General features: G+C 33.5%; 1 protein-coding gene across 1 annotated transcript; it reads right to left on the bottom strand.

Moving 5' to 3' along the window:
* Positions 1 to 1,586: 1,586 nt before the first annotated feature.
* On the bottom strand, positions 1,587 to 15,370 carry LOC134242147 (insulin-like growth factor-binding protein complex acid labile subunit). The gene is made up of 4 exons (XM_062724179.1): positions 14,611 to 15,370; positions 3,676 to 5,453; positions 3,273 to 3,388; positions 1,587 to 3,016 (listed from the first exon to the last, which is right to left on the bottom strand). The coding sequence occupies exons 1-4, from the start codon at positions 14,918 to 14,920 to the stop codon at positions 2,281 to 2,283; spliced, it is 2,940 nt and encodes a 979-aa protein (XP_062580163.1). The 5' UTR covers positions 14,921 to 15,370; the 3' UTR covers positions 1,587 to 2,280.
* Between the last annotated feature and the right edge of the window lie 2,943 nt (positions 15,371 to 18,313).

Genomic DNA, 18,313 nt, shown 5'->3' on the forward strand with positions numbered 1-18,313 from the left:
ACCCTCCCGCTTTTCAAGCGGGGGTATAATGATCACTAATGTATATCTTCATGTTAAAGGGGCTTGGGGTTGTGGCCATTTTCAGACTATTTTGACCTCTTCTAGAAGAAAAGCTCCATATAAAGATTTTAAAATGACCAAATTTTAAAACTAAAATGCATGAAATTTTTCTTGTCCATTTGATACATGTAGCTGACAGCTTAAGATATCATATCTAAAAAATTGAGTTAAATCTGGTGGATAATTTTTTAACCCCCAGCCTCTTTAATTACAGTATTATCGTGGCAAAATTAAAAGTAACATGTATTTCATCCTTCGCTGAGTATGCAGTTTCGAAAAATAACGAGTTTATCATAGATCGTGTCTCATAACATTCTTAATATATGAAAGAATATGCTCCTTGTTTGAACATTTTCTAAAATGAGGTAAATTAATGATAAGCAAGTTTTTGAAAAAAAAAAGAATAAAACCGTATCGTTAAAAAATCATAATTTCAAAGTTCTATGATCGATACAATGACCTTATCATCAAATACAATCTATCATTGAATCAAATGCTGACTAAAGTTTTTCATCTCAATTGTTAAGACATTATTTTCACACTAAATTGTCGACGGATTTCTCCGTTATATCCCGATTATGACAGTGAAAAATCAGCGGATGTGACCAGTTTGCAATCATTAATGGATGTTTACTCCTCTATGGCACCTGATCCCACCTCTGATATTTAAGAGATCCATGTTTGCTATGCTCCTGATTTGCATTGATTAAATGGTGTTTAAGATTGAATACTGTTATTTTCATCGAAAAACTGAACTGAAGGCCAGAGCAAACGACATCATTTTTTCAAGTCGTACGTGTTGATGTTATCATTAATTTTGGTAAGACTGTGATTTAATATATATTTTTAAAGTTCCTTGGGGACTTTTCAGTGCATTCACATTGAGAGATTATATAAAATATATTTTTGGACTTCAGGGTGAACTGAGAATCTGAAAAGGTTAACTGGGGTTGCATGGAATAAAAATTTCATCTTTCAAACCCAGTTCAGTTCAGAACGACATGACACATAAAAAGTTCTCGTATAGTCGATATGATTTCTCAAGATCATCGGTGATTTAAGTTTTGAACAGACTAATTTTTAGGCAATAAATAAACCTTTTTTTCACACACAAAAAGTTTAGTTAACCTGATTTTGGGGGAGTCTCTTTTTCCTTAGTTTTCATGTTTTTAATTAAATTACAATATACAAATAGATTTAAAAAATAAATTTTGTGTGAATGTAAAGATAAAGTGGTTTCAACTTAGTTTTAATATCACTTTTTAAAATACATTTTTGGGTAATGAATAATTGTTTTCCTGTGTGCATGGGATGCTTTTTTTCTGATTAACTCTGGGGATCTGTGATAAGAGGTTACAAACATTTGGGATAGAGGGGAAAAGATATATTTTGTATAGTTTCCTTTTAAATAAATTATCCCTTATTTACTTTCTTGTATAATTATTGTATTATTATGGCAAAAAATAACCTTTCATCCTTTGTAGAGCAAAAAGTTTTGCAAATTAAGAGTTAACGAGGAGATACAATTCCAAATTTTTCACAATTTTAATCCATTAAAAACAATGAAAATGTAACGAAAAAGTAATTTTACAACAATTCTTTGACAAAACCACAAAATAAGATGGATATACAATCAACGTCTTATAATTAGATTTTATTAACCAAAATAGAAGAGTCACAATTATAGATCGTGTCTCATAACATCCGCTGTGTGGACTACAGCTTAATGGCGTGAAGGGACGGGCGGAAACGCTGTCAAGAAGTTTATACCGATCTCCCTCCTTTTTCATTAAGTACATAAAGTGAACATCAAACAGTATGTAGTATAAGTATGTACAGAAGGTCTGTGACGAGAAATTCAGGCACGCGCTCCCAGACAAACTACTCCAATGTGGATTGTTATTTACAATGATTGCAACAAAACTTGAATCAATTAATTATATTAAAATACAACATTCTCATCACTAATGGCTCAGTAACATTCACAAGAATACATTGAAAATCAGAGTTATGCAATAGTTGTCCGCGAAATGACAGCGATTTTAATCTAGGTAATGGAGCGAGCTGAGTAATATTGCATATTACTTTGAAACTTTTTTGAGCTTCATCGATTATATCGTTCTCTGTAGGGTGATCCCAGGGCCTTGATTACCCTCCATTACACAAATTGTCACATTATAGTGCATTATCCTAGCACTGCAAGATTTCACAATCCCGTTATTAGTGTTGCTCAGGCCTGCGAATTTTGTCCGCCATATCTTTGAAGGTTGGCAAAGAGAGATCTGAGCAGACGTCTATTCCTTTAGGATTCAGACGACACTTGGCATTGTATTCGTCAATCACACTTTGCATCCAGTCCGAAATAGACCACAACGGAATAAAATCATACTTAGTATCTTTCTTTGCAGGAAGGTTCACCCCGATTCCTGCCAGTCTGTAATCCCCATTATGTCCTAGATACATGGGGGAACCGTCAACTAACATAAACGGTCTTTTAGGCTTTTTAATTGTTGCACATATTAAATTCTTCTCAGAACAAGATTTGGAGATGCGACCTCTTCGAGGTTTTAGTTTAGTATTTTTCGTCTTTCCTTTTACTCTTGTGGTTATCGATATATGCTTGAAGATACTTGTTAGCACATTGTATTGTTTCTGGGTAATTATACAAGACTGGTCCGGGTTTTTCTTGTTGTATTTCAACCTTAACAGAGCCACATTATATTCAGTTCCATACCGAATTAAAGGATGTCTGAATACACGGACTATGTTTCGGTATCCCTTGGTTCTTCCGACTTTCACTCGGAATCTATCGGGATTCGTCGATTGCAGGATCGTGTTAGCACTGCTTCCTAGTGTAAGAACCCAGTCCTCGGACACCATGATTCCGTTTACAATTGGGTCGTTCTTTTCATCCTGAATGGTTGCATGCCGTGACAACAAGGCCTTTCGTACAGATCTGGAAAAAGGAAAAAGAAATAAACATTATTGACCAAACATTACTAAACAAAATGTTTTAGAAATACTTATCAATTTGGGGAAATATTTTGAATTAAATGAACACTACTAAAAATACACAATTTATTGTTTCATATATACTTGTACTCGTATATGTTTATGTTTGTATAATATATAATCATTATTACTTTTTTTGTTGTTTAATGGAATAAATTCTTTAAAAGAACGTTTAGTGGAATTGCCTTGTTAGAGTTTACCTGGGCGAGTACCAGCGCTTTTTAACAAAGTTTGATCCTTCACACATCTGTATGGCGGTCGAGTTTCTGTCCTTGGTCGTTTGGCAAGCTAGTTCTTTGTCAGAGAGATCAAATAACTGTAAAGACAGTATAAGAAATTTGTAGTGTATATCTGTTATGAAAGTACTAATTACTGTGAGTAGCTGATAATAAAGATTACAGCATGCATGCATCAAACAACAGTATACAGAGTAAAACAAGTAAGTAACATTGTTTTGTCTCTGGACTTTTGTTTTCATGTTTCTGCCAGAGGAGCCAATAAATACGTGATTAACAGACATGCAGAATGTGCATTCTACTAATGTTTACATATCTTCAATGGAATGTCATTTGTTATACTAGAAATTTGTGAATCGACGCATACCTTTCTGCCGTGCAGTCTTGTTGGCGCTTTGCAGATTACATCTTTGGAGGAATGGACTCGGATTTGCCGGGGAAGCATAGGGTCCTTTAACCATTTTACTTTACAATTACAGGTCCAAGGGTTCCCATCCAATAATAATAATGATGAAGAAGACATTATTCTCTTGACCTTCTCAGAAAGTTCTTTAAGATTATTTTTTGATAAACTCAGTTCCGACAGCCTCAGTTTGACTTCGTCGCCGATTTCTATATTGAATAAATTATTCTCACTGAGATCCAACATGGATAGGTACGGCAACTCGGATATGACAGAGAAATTGAAATTTATGAGTCTATTTCCCTTGAGATCAACAGTTACCACCCTTTGCAGGGATTTAAAGGTTTCGGGAGCGATGGTATGAATGTTGTTGGCTTCCAGATCGAGATCTTCCAGGTTATGTAGTCCCACAAAGCTCTGGTTGGACAACTCCTTGAGTCTATTGTTTGAAAGATCTAATTCTAGTAGCTTATACAGGGACAAAAACAAATTCCCTTCTAATTTAGTGAGTTTGTTGTTCCTGATGTTCAATGAACGCAAGTTTCTTAGTGGAGTAAGGCCACTTGAATGAATGTCAGTGATCGTATTCTCTCCTAAATCCAGTGATTTTAATGTCCTCAGTGTTTCAAATGTTTTCTGGGTGATGTTCTTCAATTTGTTGTTATGTAGATTTAACTGTGTTAATTTTGTCGCACCACTGAATGCATCTTCCTCGATATCCTGAATAAAATTACTGGCAAAGTTGAGGTCTTGTAGGTTACTAAGTCCCTTTATGAAGTCTTTAGTAATGATTCGGATCTTATTTCTTGATAAGTCAACAGTATGGACTTTGTTTATTGGGTACAAAGCCTCCCGCTCTATTGTTTCTATTAAGTTTCCGGAGAGATCTAGTTGTTGTAAATTCCCGCCAAAGTTAAAAGTTCCGTTGTGAATGATTGACAGCTTATTTTTCCCAAGGTAAAGCTCTGTTAGGGATTGCAGATCCTCAAAACAGGACGTGGGCACTGTCGTCAAGTCGTTTGTAGACACGTCTAATTTCTCTAATTTCCTAAGGTTTTTAAATGCGCCATCTTTAATACTCTGCAGCATGTTGGCAGACAACCATAGTTCTTTAAGATTGTACAGATTTATAAATGTGTCTGGTTCCACAACTTTAATCATGTTACCCCTCAGAGACAAACTTTTCAATTTATTTAAATTTCTAAACCATTCTGGTCGTAGCTTCCAAAGCCTGTTTCCACTGAGGTACAGTTCTATCAGTTCAGTGTTATATGAAAACGTATCATCGTACAAATCAGTTATATTATTGCGTGATAGATCGAGTTTCTCCAGCTTTCCAAGAGCTCGGAAGATATTTCTTTGAATTGATCGGATCTTATTGCCGTTTAAATTAACACTTCGCAATTCACGGAGGTAATGAAACAGGGGAGTCGGGAGGAAGCGAATCATGTTGTCTGAAAGATTCAATTCATGTAAGCTAAACAGCCCATGAAAAGCAGCTGCCGACATATGGCGAATATTGTTGTTTGGCAAATTAAGGATCTTTAGATCTCGTAGGTGGTAGAAGACGTACGGATAAAGAATGCCCAAGTTATTGCCAGACATGGTTACCTCCTTCAAACGCATGTTTCCGCGGAATGACCGCCGCTCTAACGTTTTAATCCGGGTATCGTCTTTGACGTCAGTGCTTCCGTCACTCCTTCTTCCGCTGCTGTCCCCAAATATCGTCAATTTCGAAATATCTGAAAATAGTCAAAGAATATGTCAACTTTAAAAATCATTTGTAGACATTATATTTTCAAATCTTAAGAACTGATTTATTTCAATATGTGTTGTTAAAAATCTGGGGAATATACAAACTGATATTTTGGAGCATATTTCTATCGATTGCATATACATAAATGTATTACGATGATGCATGGGGTTGCATCTTTTTTTTAAACAAAAAGTTGTTTCCTCATTTACCTTTGATAAATAGAGCGAAAAGTAAAATTTCCTGCAGTTTTTACCTGGCAGAAGTTTCTTAGAAATTGCAATTACAGCACTTACAACATCTGTTACAGGTTAATGAAATGTGTTTTAACCATTACATGTCCAATGTAATTCCTGTGATGAAGAGTGCGCTTTGAAGACAAATTGTGCCGTCGAAGACGGATGTTCAAGTGATTTTCCAAACAAATCTTTCTGCTAATGGTTTTGACGGACTAAGCAATATACTCTTGATGAAATGCCTTTTCATGTATATTGTCACATTCTACACAAAAAGTTGTATATTTTCATTCCCGTCCATAATGTGTTATTTTAGTTTGGAATTTCTGCGTTCCATACAGGAAATATTACGTTTTTATTGACCTAATGTTTTGTTACTCAGTGTTGAGTTTTTATACTCATTGCACCACATGTAAATCATCAATCTTTGCTGATCTAATGTTTGTTTTCAGACTCTGAGCTTAGTAAAATCCTCACCCCTGATTTCCTGGCACTGTTGATGAGGTAGTGGTGTACTCCTAGACAAGTGAACTCCCAAAATCACATATACACAGCTAATGAGATAATGGAATCGTGTTTTACGATTCCAGTTTGCATTCATTAACTCTTTTACAAGGTTAATTGATTCGTCTTGTCTGAACATAGTTTACAGTGAACTACATTGAGCAGTATATATATTTGAGTTTCTTATCTTCTTATCAACTTTTAATTAAAGATGTGACAGTTCGCACCACTTGCGTTTTTTCTTTAGCTGATTGTGCATTTTATACTAAACAGAAAAAATGTGTAAAATAACATATCCGTACAAGTTTAATATGTTTAGTATTTTTTGGTCTTTCAGTGAAAAGGACAACATGAATTCTTGAGAGGGGCCCATCTTATCGATTTCATGTTCTCAAAATGACTTTTTAACGCTGATGTTCAAGGAAGAGTCGACACATAGGAGCAATATATGTCCAGTCAGGATATTAGCTTTTCTCTAATAATTGAATGTAAAGCTTTTAAAATCTCCAACTGACCAACATGCGCTGTAGTATCTTGGACCTTTATCTAGAATATGCATGGAATTAAGAATATACTTTCAAGTGAGTTTGGGTTCTGATTCTAGTTCGATAACCTTATTAAAATCATCGTCAGATGAAATAAGACCTTTGGTGTTGATACATGTACATCCCAGATTCGTGAAATATGTTATATAATCATGCATACTTTAGAGAATCGGCCCAGTGGTTCTTATGAAAATGTGAAAAGTTGACGACAACGACGACAGACAACGGACAATTTTTGATCAGAAGAGTCCACTTAGAGCCTTCGGCTCAGGTGAGCTAATCAAAGTCCAAAAGCTTTAATACGTATTGCCTTGTTTGGGGTTTTGAAGGTTTAGATTTATCCGAGAGTTTGGCCAATCTTGGATGGAAAAAATCCTAGGAGAATTCTTCTAACGAAGACCACACCACATAATAGATGTACTAGTACCCCTCAATACACCTGCATCTGATGTTGATTATTCTACGATCGCTCACCATGCATGTTGACCTTAGACAAGGAAAGTCTCAAAAATCTATTGAACATCTCGGTGGGTGGATCCAGGCTATATTGGTACTGACCCCCTAAGTAGCCTGATCTGTTTCCAATTTGAGTGCGTGTACCATTAAATTGTTTTATCAGAAATCACAGACAACCTTTGTGAATAATTCTCTTAGCAAAGTATCTGTTTCAGAAGTAGAGAAATCAAATTAATCGACAGTTTTATCTATTTATTTACATGTGTATTTGGGTGTTTTCATTTCTCAGAAGACATTCCTTTATAATGACAAAACATACATAAAGAAAAAGATGCAAATATTGAAAATTTTCAACTTATTTTTTAATTAGACATGATACAAATAATAGATTTCTAAAATGAAATACAGCTGTATAACAACGAATGAAAGATCCCTGTAAAGAAATCACAAGATTCCTCTGACCTTCAAATATGATATGAAAAAAGACTGCTCGTTTTATTCAAAGTATAAGTTTAGATAGCAATAAAAAATCTTTGATAATTACTTTGAGATAGTATTTAATTAACATAATCTCTTGTTATTAGAATAAGATGAAATTATCTGCATGCTCTATCTCTCTATTTCTATCTTAGGTAGCTAGCATCACACAAAACCACACGTAAGCCCGCCGAAAAATAATATCAAAGATCCGTTAATCTGATAAATTTCATCTTCTGATCCTATTTCCTGACTGAAGTGAACGATTTTAATTTTTTTTCTCCTACATGCAGTTAAAATTTGATAGATTTTTACGCAATAGACTTAAAACATCCATTAAACTTTGAAAGGTTTTGAATATTAAGCTCCAAAAAATTATTTTATAAGTTTAAATGCTTATATACTAGATTTTTGAAAAACTTTTTAAAAAAGATGATTACCGTTTTAAAATTAAATTTCTCTCATCTATGTTTATTTAAAACCTTTTTACTTTTAGATGATATATCTTTATTAGTTTTTTCCTGTAATTTTGTCAAATTGATTTAAATTAAATAATGAGTTAATTTATAAATTATTATCCATTGAAAACTTATATGAGATAACTACAGCTAATTTTTCTCAGACAAATTTAATTCTACTTGGCAATGAAAAAAAAGCGTATATTTAAAACATTCAAGATGTCAAAGACTAGAGAAATCTGGTGACAAAAATTCCATTTCTCTATTGTTGGCAATGTTGTCAAGACGTCGGGTCTTACACATGATTACTTTATCTGAAAATGCAGACAAGTTGCTTTCTCTTCTGGTATGTTTTTACACGGTGTAGTTAGAAAAGAATTTGGCACTTGGTTTTTTTTCTACTGTCACCTGGTTTATACCTGATTTAATCAGGTGAAATAATCACCTGATTTGGGGTCGTTTCTGTCCCACTCAAGTGTGATAAACGATCAATAATGAGTTCATTGGTGAATTTTGCTAATTTCCTAAACCTAGTTTATCTGTTGAGAGATCAAACGACAAGCATAAAAAAGAAATTATGTCTGAGTATCGCGTTTTGTAAAGTACTTATGACGCATAACCCGTATTGAAAAATGTTCATTTATTTTCCCACCAATTTTAAATTTTTAAGTTATTACATCTCAATCATTTAAAATCAAAATTGAAATACAAATTGATTTTAAAATTTATTTTCTTATGAAAATTCACATACGCATTTCATCGATTTTAATTTAAAACTTTGATAAAAATAAAAGTTTGGAATGACATACATTAACTTTTTCAAATAACCCCTGCATCGCAGACCTCCATATAAACAGGTGTCTAAAGCCTTACAGTGGGTATTTCAACCGACATTTTGTATCTAGTTTCGATACCTTAAACACATAGAAAAGTTGATTTGACACGAACCCTTTCTAACGACTTTGTAGATACCAATCAATTCAGTAAAATTTCGATCCATTGAAGAGTTTGCAAGATATCGGAATATTTATTATCGGCTGACAGGTGCTCGGGACACGAAATATTTCCCGCTACCACAGGTGTACTCTATAGATACACTGCTCTCATTCATTTCTCATATCTCATTTTCGATTCTGATAAATTTCGTAACATATCGTAAGTCAGTGGTAATTCTGAGCGTATACGGTAAGAACAAGCCTTGGAATAGAAAACTCTGATAACCGTATAGAAAAAAGGACCCCAGCATTTCTTTTTCTCTCTCTTATATCACCTTGATGAAACACCTTTTCACCAATATCATATCAGAAAAAAATCCTGCTGATATTCGGCAAGATTTATGATGCTATATTTTTATTTATTCTAAGTTTTTGTTGCGTATATTTTTGCAATATGGCTCAAAAACAAGTCGACGATTACGTGATAAGAGATAGTGTTAAAAATTTAAGACATGAAATGGTGAATTTGTAAAATCGATTCTTTCGAAAATTAAGATATAAGGAAATGGCTTTATTTATTATATTTATTGAGGACAAAATTTTAATAATAAACATTGCAATAAATATCTATGGCACGCCAAATTCACAAAAATGAGATAAACCTAGTTTCACAATTGATAAACTAGGTTTATCGACTGTAAACTATAGTTTACAAACCGTAAACTATAGTTAACGATTTGTTAAGTATAGTTTTCATCTGTAAAACTATATTTAACGGTTGTTAACTATAGTTTACGAATGCTAATCTAAGTTTATCTGTCTGTAATAAGTTAACAATAGATTTTGTTGATAAACATAGATTCACGTTTGTAAACTATAGTTTACAATCGTAAACTATAGTTAAGAGTTGTTAATCATAGTTTCACAAATCGTGAAACTATATTTATCAGATCGTTAACTATAGTTAACGGTTTGTAAACTATAGTTTACAAATCTTGAAACTGTTTTTATCAGATAATCTATGTTTTGCAATCGCAAATGATTGTTTTCAGTGTTAAGTATAGTTTACGGTTGTGAAACATAGATTATCGCGTTAACTATGGTTTACGGATGTAAAATATAGATTAACGTTGTTAACTATAGTTTACAGTCCGTAAACTATAGTTTACAACCGATAAACCTAGTTTATCGATTGTGAAACTATGTTTTGCTCATTTTTGTGAATTTGGCGTGCCATAAATATCCGATCATGATTTTAATTTCCCTTCCGAATAGAAAACACTATGCAACGCTTTCCAGTACTACAGAAAGTTTTAATAAAACAAGTGCATATAAACTGAAGTGGTGAGTTTGTTGATATTCAGTGACATACTGATTACATTAGAACAGCTGTAGGCGGTTATTTGGCCTCGGGTTAGGATAACCTGAGGTCATTTTTGACATTATCTTTCCACAGTCACGTGGTTTGACAAAAAACAAGCCCGACATATTTCAGCTCTTGTAGAAAAACATTAATAAGACGTATTTAAATGCATTTTAAATATATCAAAATCGATCAACAAGTTTAGAAAGATGGAACAGGATTATTTTATCTATCTTTTTTTATCTTGATAATATGAAGCTTAAGAACTCTGGTACCAAAGTTTTTAAAATGCAGTATGAAAATGGCTGATGCGCCGACAAATAAGCTTAAAATATTTCTTTTAAAAAAAACTTGGTACTATATTTTAAGTTAAACTACTGTTAAGGTGGAAGACAACGTTTAATTTTAAAGTGCTGGCCCTAGCACTTGTCGTCGTTCCTATATCTGACAATGTCATAAAATTCCTGGCAAAATCTTTATGTAATACAACTAAGAATTTCATTCACAAATTCAACCATGTGATGATAACATCTGTTTTGCATCTAATTCAATGTTCCTTTTTTATTTAAAAATAATTAAACCTCATTTGGTAAACTTTGTATTTCGTTGAAAAATCCTGTTGACAGAAGGGAAATTAAACTAAAAGCTCTTAAAATCTCTAACTATTCATAAAAAATATTCCGAGTAATTAATAAAATTACACTGTTAAGTTCATTTCAGTATACCGGTAGGTTAAAGACACGTTATACGGAATATTATCCACAATAACAATTTTGAGACTTTGAACCTTGAGGAAATATTTTTACGCCCCCGTAATCGAAGATTCAGGGGTATATAGTTTTTGCCCTGTCCGTCCGGCCGTCTGTCTGTCTATCTGTTTGTCTGCAAAAATTTTACCTTTGCCCATAACTTTTGAGTGGTTCGAGCTATGGCTTTCATATTTTATATGTGTTACCTTGTAACAAGAACTGGTGGAGGGGGGGGGGGGGGCTTGACAACATGTAGGAGTTAGACCCCATTTTACAGTAAAATAAACAAAAAATTAACCTTGGCCATAAGTTTTGAACAGTTGGTGCTAGGGCCTTCATACTTCACGTGTGATCACTGTGACAAGACATTTCAATGGGTTAAAATATTTTTGACCTTTTGACCTTGAATGTAGAATTTTACCAACTTTTCAAAAACATTAACTTTTACCAAAACTTTTGAACAGTTTGTACTAGGGTCTTTATTTTTCAGCGGTTTACTCCTTGTGACAAGATCTATTTATACCGACAATTTTCACCCCTTGACCTTGGAGTTTTACTTGCATTTGAGAAAATTCAACCCTGTAATGTAAGCTGCCATACGGGGGCATCCGTGTTTCACAAACACATGCAGCTCTCTAATAACGATAATTGAATGCGAATATAACTGACCAAATGGTCTTGAAAGGGGATCAATTCTCAACCCTTAAACTGCTATAAACTTCACCCTTTCTTGTTCTAGATACAATGTAACAGTCAACTCACATATCGTAAATGAGTTCTGAAGAATATCGCCGACCAAGCAGAAACAGCCCTATGTCTAATAGCGTTCAGCTCTAATAAAACTTAGATTATATTGATTTCTATCTTTTGACCAATTTTTACAGATGAGGTACTCCTTTGACTCTAAGTGCAAAATGAACTTCAGCAATCGATGTTTTCACCTATGCATTCAATACAACTAGGATTTCATTTCATTTAAATGTTTGTAGGTTAATGAGGTTTGCAATCCGTTTTTCTTCGACAAAACATCATACAATATTCATTTCTCTTAACTATAAAATAAACCCCTATTAGTATTCCAAAAGTCACGAATCAGAAGCACATTTTGTACTGCTTATAAACACGTAAGACTCTTCTAGATTTTCAATATTGAGATTAAGGCCAGTGGGTAAATCAGTAAAATGATTCATATAGGGTATACGTGTTACCTTTGATAAAAAATATTTAAGACATTTTAATTACTTTTGTTTGAAGGAAGATTTTATTACAAGAAATCATTGAAATTAAGACTTTGGGTAAAATCTATACTTCTGATTAAGATTACCTTTACTTAAAACGAACAGGTGAGCTTCCCATCAGCAAAATGAAAACGTAGACTGAATCTAGTTTATAAGGTGATAATCATTGCTTCTAACATTTCATTATCCACTCAGTAAACAGTGCAAGCTTTTAATCTAATCGTGCATAGATATAATTCTCTTAAGTATGTATAGCAGAAGGTTTTCAATATATTTCAAAAAGTTATGATCATATATCGTAATTTTCAGTTTGCTAGGTAAAGTTAAAAATACAATTTTCTTTAAAGCTGAAAAAAAAATACTTTATAACAATGCTATAGTATTCTAAAGAAATTACGAAGTTCTCAGTTTACTTAGTATAGCTTAATTTCGATATGGATCATTAACTTTATATCGTTATTAACTGAAATGGATTTAGACATTAAAATTATAACCTAATAGATGGCAAAAACACCCCATAAAAAGAAATTGATGCGCGGCAGTATAATGACCAGCTATTGGACGGATTGCTCCTTGGACCAGTTACCACATGCACTGAATACAAGCGACTGACACCTCTACCCTATTTTCAACCCCAACCTCTTCCTCACTACTTCGAGGGGTACTTAAAGTACATACAAAGGATAAGACCCATCTGATCAGTATCATTTAGAAAAAATATATATTTTATTACAATTTTGCTTCTTTATACTTATTTATAGTAGATATCAGTTTTATTCAAAATTTGGTATTGAAGAGAAAAAATTTCGAAAAATATCACCGCTTTATACTTGTCTGTGCAGTGTACAGTGATCGTTTTAATATCTATAAGCCAGCATGGGCCCTGATCTTTGACGTACCATTAACAGCATGTAATTTCTGATTTGATCGAAAGCTCATATGTTTAATGGTCTTCAAGGGAATCTTTGGCTAGAATATCCAGGGATAGAAGATAAAGGATTTAAAAGTTCGAAGACTACAGTTATCTGTCAAAAATAACATCTATAACTTTATGAACTCTTAAAAAATCTGTTACACACAGATAACAGTTGTCCTAACGTATTTTGTTCAGCTTTCAAAGTTGTTTATTTAAAAATCAAATGGATTAACTTGAGAAAAGAAGGACTGAAGTAACAAAAAATCAAAAAATTCCGAGCCTATATTTAATGATAACTGATTTCCCATTTTCATGTTTCAATGCCATTAGCAATCATTCTAGTGTTAAGTTTTCCATCTCTCTAATCGTTCCTTTCCAACGACTGGCTAGATACGATCTTCTAATTGAATGGAACAATAATACATGTATAGCCCTCCGTGTTTCAAGAAAATCGGGGAGGTTTGTAGTGTCAACCTAGGTTTTATCGTTATATGAGAACACAATTTTAGGGGGATTCTTGACCGTTGGATTTGTGTTACGTGACACGGGGAAAGTCACAATGAGATAAAATGTGCCCTTGTCAGTTTTCTGTTTAGTTTATCACAGTTAGAGACTAGGCTATTTATTTAACTTCTACATTAAATCAAGTGAAATATGAAACTTAACTAAACATATTAAAGTTTCGATGAACGAAGGCAAGACAGAAATGCTTTTAACATTAGGACAATGTATCTGTTGTCAAACTTTTGAAAGCGTTCTGAAATGTTATAAAACGAATGGTTTTATATTCAGATTTTTGCCAGAAATTGCATTATCAAACAGCATTAACAAACAATTATCGAAAAAAGAGGAATTTCTCAAAAGAAAGTTCTATACCCAGATAAGAAGATGCAGAGTGATTATTACAGCATGTTAATTAGGTTAATTGATACAAGTGGTGAGAGTGACTAACACAATTGCTGAAATGATCTAAAACATTTATCCTTTATGTACTGATACTGTCGACATATAAATCAGATGAGAGTCTGTTGGGATGCAATTTACGTCATTGATTTCTTTATCTTTGCATAATTAATTATCATTGTAATCTTTCGTCTTTCTTATAACTGTCTTTGACTTTATGTAATTATTTTGCTAGAAAGATAACACCAAACGTATTGGGGAAATTTATAAAATGTCTACTTCACAAAAAATTTAAAAGCTTAAGGTGTCTAACGGTCATTTGGAGAAGTATTAACTTCCGTTCTAGTATATTTTTCCACTCCTTACCTGCCGGAATCGGGTCCGGAAGTGTCCTCAGACCTTGACACACCATACTCCGTCCATTTCTAGCGGCCTCATCATTGATGCCTTTGGAGAAATACTTGAGGGTCTTTTCCGACACCTGCTGTTCTCCCCACGTATCCAGAAGTCCCCGAGTCCCCCGGCTGTTGAGGGTCATACATCTGCAGTGCTTGGGACAGGTGCCCCACACGCTATCCCTGTTATACCTCCGGGGGTACGTACTGTACCCGTGCCCGTAAAATTCCACATTAAGAATCACAAAGCAAAACGTCAGGAGCTTAACACTGACCATCATATTTTAAATGAAAATATCAAAATCTGAACACAAATATATAATTCTAAATAACTAATAGTATTCCATACATTTTACATTTGTTTATCTAAGTTCCATAAGTCCCGTCTCCCTCATGGTAGCAAACCGTTTTGAGTCAATTATCTTCGACACAGGAGGTAATTTTCTCCTCTACTACCAGTGCACAGTAATTGAATCAGATGAGTATTCTCATATGCCGCTGTAATATTCAGCAACTAGTCACTCACAAGTCCTCGCCATGCACACTCGGAAGCTAGCAGCCGTTTCGATGTGCCTCCTGTTCTACAAAGTACCTAGTAAGGTTCCGGTTGATATCAGCTCCTGTCAATCATAAATCGCCACGGTTCTGTATTTTACACGTTTTACATCTCTCTGAGAGGGGTCGGAATAACGCAACGTCTGCTGTTAAAAGTCCGGACTGGAGTTACAACAACTATCAGTCAGTTTATATACTTGATGTAACACAATCTGAAGTGTCGGCTTAATCTGTGTGATCTTTGTATACACAAGGCCCTCGAAGTTTGTGATGTCTCAAATACTTGTCCCTTTAAATGTTATTGTTCTTTTATTTTCTTGCATGAAATGATTGTTTTTAGTACATCAAATGATTTTACTAATTTTGACTTCATTGTGGAATTTTTATTTAAGAATGCAAAACGACGAAAAACAAAATTTTCCCCGTGAAATGTGAAATCAAATGTTGTTAGCAAACTACATGTAGTCCATATATACAGATATATACAAAAGACATTCAATTATAATGTTTGACGCTGTTCTAATACCTAAGATTTTGAATCCTGCTGTTCAAATATACATATAAACCTGTCAGTGTATTTAGTATCAAGTTTAATTTGTTATCTCGTGCTAATTTCGTCTATATTAAAGTGTTGATAAAATAAAGTGATGTACTTTAATACTGGGATAACAGCAGAAAAAAATGACACATAGTCTCCTGGTGCGAAATTTTTACATAAAATAAATGCTACTCTACAGGCATATTAAGCAGCTATTAAACATCTTATTAATTCTACTCAGTGTTTGTCTTGAATGTTTATCCATTCTTCACCGGTTACCTCCCCTGATCGGCCGCTAGGTGCGTGTCAGGAACTGCCATATTGACAGACAAGACGTCTAGGAACCAACGGAAATACCACCCCATACAGGGGGGACCTCTAACGGTAAACGTTGTCAACAAATCCATCAAAACGAGACTGGTGAGGCCGGGTATTTATTTTAGGGATCTCTAATGAAACAACAACTGTTATGCAACGACACGCATTTGGTGTCTTGTGACATGTTTTGATAGACAAACAGAATTTGACATGTTTTGCAAATTTAACGAATTGTTGGTAAAACCGCACAGGTATTCAATCCATCTTTTTGTTTTTTGTCACATTTTTTAAAAGGAAAAAATCTTAAATCTGTTTGCATTATTCTAGGTACGGTTCAAAATTGCACGAATTCCAGACAATCAACAACCTAAATGCATATTAAGTTCAATCCAAATATAGAGATTCAAATTTTTCTGCAATTAAAAGAATGCAATAAAATTAAATCATCAGGTTAAATTACAAATTGAGAAGATTAGGGATCTAAAATGTGCTTTTTTTCGTTATAATCTAAAAGTGTTGCAAATTGTACCTGATTTTTTTTTTAAGTTGAAAAAATAAAAAAAAAAAACCAGATTACTCATATGTAATAAAACCTTCACACATTACATGTCACGAATGCGACAGAGTTAGATTACGAGGTGCCTAAGTCCACGTCTACATGCCACTGGTAAATATGCCGTTTTTGATGGAGGTGTCTTTGATGACGGAATAAAAGCGGGGAATATGACTTTCATACATCATTTCAGATTGCGTGATATGGAACAGTTGATGGATTATAGTTTTGTTCCCACAGAAATCTATAAAGTTGTTCAGTTTTTTTATTGCCCTAAACATTTCAGATGGCCCCCTTCATCAAAGAAATAAAATTCTTGTGTTGTTCCCGTCTGGCTTTTGATTGTGCACTATATACATGTATCACGTGATTCTTGGACGTTCAAACTATGGAAGGTCAATGCCTTATTGCAACCGGGAGGACGGGACTGCTCTATAATAAATTGAAGTTTTGGTGCATGATATTGAAGCACATGACATTAAAAAAAATTATAAATAAGAATGTTCTTTTCCTTTTTAAATTACGAGATGCTCAACATATTTATTTCCTTGAAGTACGTATTTAAAAATATATATGTTTTTCATATGTTATAAACAAAAGTTGTTCATCAATTACTACAAATGTATATCGACAAAACGACAGGTCGCTTTTCCTAGAACATTAAATTTTACTTAAACGCATAAAAACGTACGTTTCACAGTCTGTGTTTTATATTCATTAAGTCAAATATATTTTTGGTAATAAATATTACATGAACAGTTACTTGAGGAAATGTTTCCTTTTCACTCAGAAGCTTTCCGAAAATCTTCCGGACTATAGTCTCCATCATTCAGACGCATGCCTTTATCACACAAATCGAAGAGGTTTGATGATCAAGACTAATTTCCACTGTTTACTTCATTCAGTTGATGGTAACATCATTTTTTTTCTTGTTTTATCTTTATATACATTTTGCTAGAAACTGTGATCGTAAACTTGCTCCAAGGAAACAACCAAATTACATGCAAAATATAACCGTGTCGCACCGGTTCCTCGAAAGGTTTTATTTTATAGACAGATTCTGTAGTAAAATGAATTGATATTTTCCTTTTCAGCGTCTTCCAGAGATAAATATGTAGTTACGTTTTGTCGGTCAAACATATACATGTAGGGTATTTATTTATGATAACATAAAGTTATACTTAAATGGGTCGTTTTTTCTGTTTTGATATACAGATAAGTTTTTATCTGAGTGTGTCATTTTTGTTTGTTTTGATTTGCAAATGTTTATAATGTATTATAGTTAAAAGAGATGTTGCAAGTGTTAATGTTATCCAATATAATTCAAGGATATGATTCAGGTTCAATTTTCTTTAAATATGATAAACGAGTGTAATAGATAACAAATTAATTGATAACACGAAATTTGTTTTAGGTAAAGAGATAGAGGTGTGTGACGTGGTGTGAAATACAGCAAGTCCTGAACACGAACATTACGACCATCCAAAATATAAAACCAGAAAATGTTCCCAAGTGTCTGCAAAATTATGAAGAACAAAATTATTATCTCTCCGTGTTTACCTTAAAATGTTCTGCAGTCGTCCTGGATATCAAGTAAGATTAGATAAACCTTTTTATTTTATTGAATTATCTAACCTAGTAGTATATAGGGTATCTTTCATAACAAATTTGAATGATGTCATATTTATGTCTTTATAAATTTTTTAAAGT

The sequence above is a fragment of the Saccostrea cucullata genome, unplaced genomic scaffold (genome assembly GCF_032062105.1).
Source record: "Saccostrea cucullata isolate Sc308-1 unplaced genomic scaffold, CSIRO_AGI_Scuc_v1 ctg46, whole genome shotgun sequence".
NCBI classification, from domain to species: domain Eukaryota; kingdom Metazoa; phylum Mollusca; class Bivalvia; order Ostreida; family Ostreidae; genus Saccostrea; species Saccostrea cuccullata.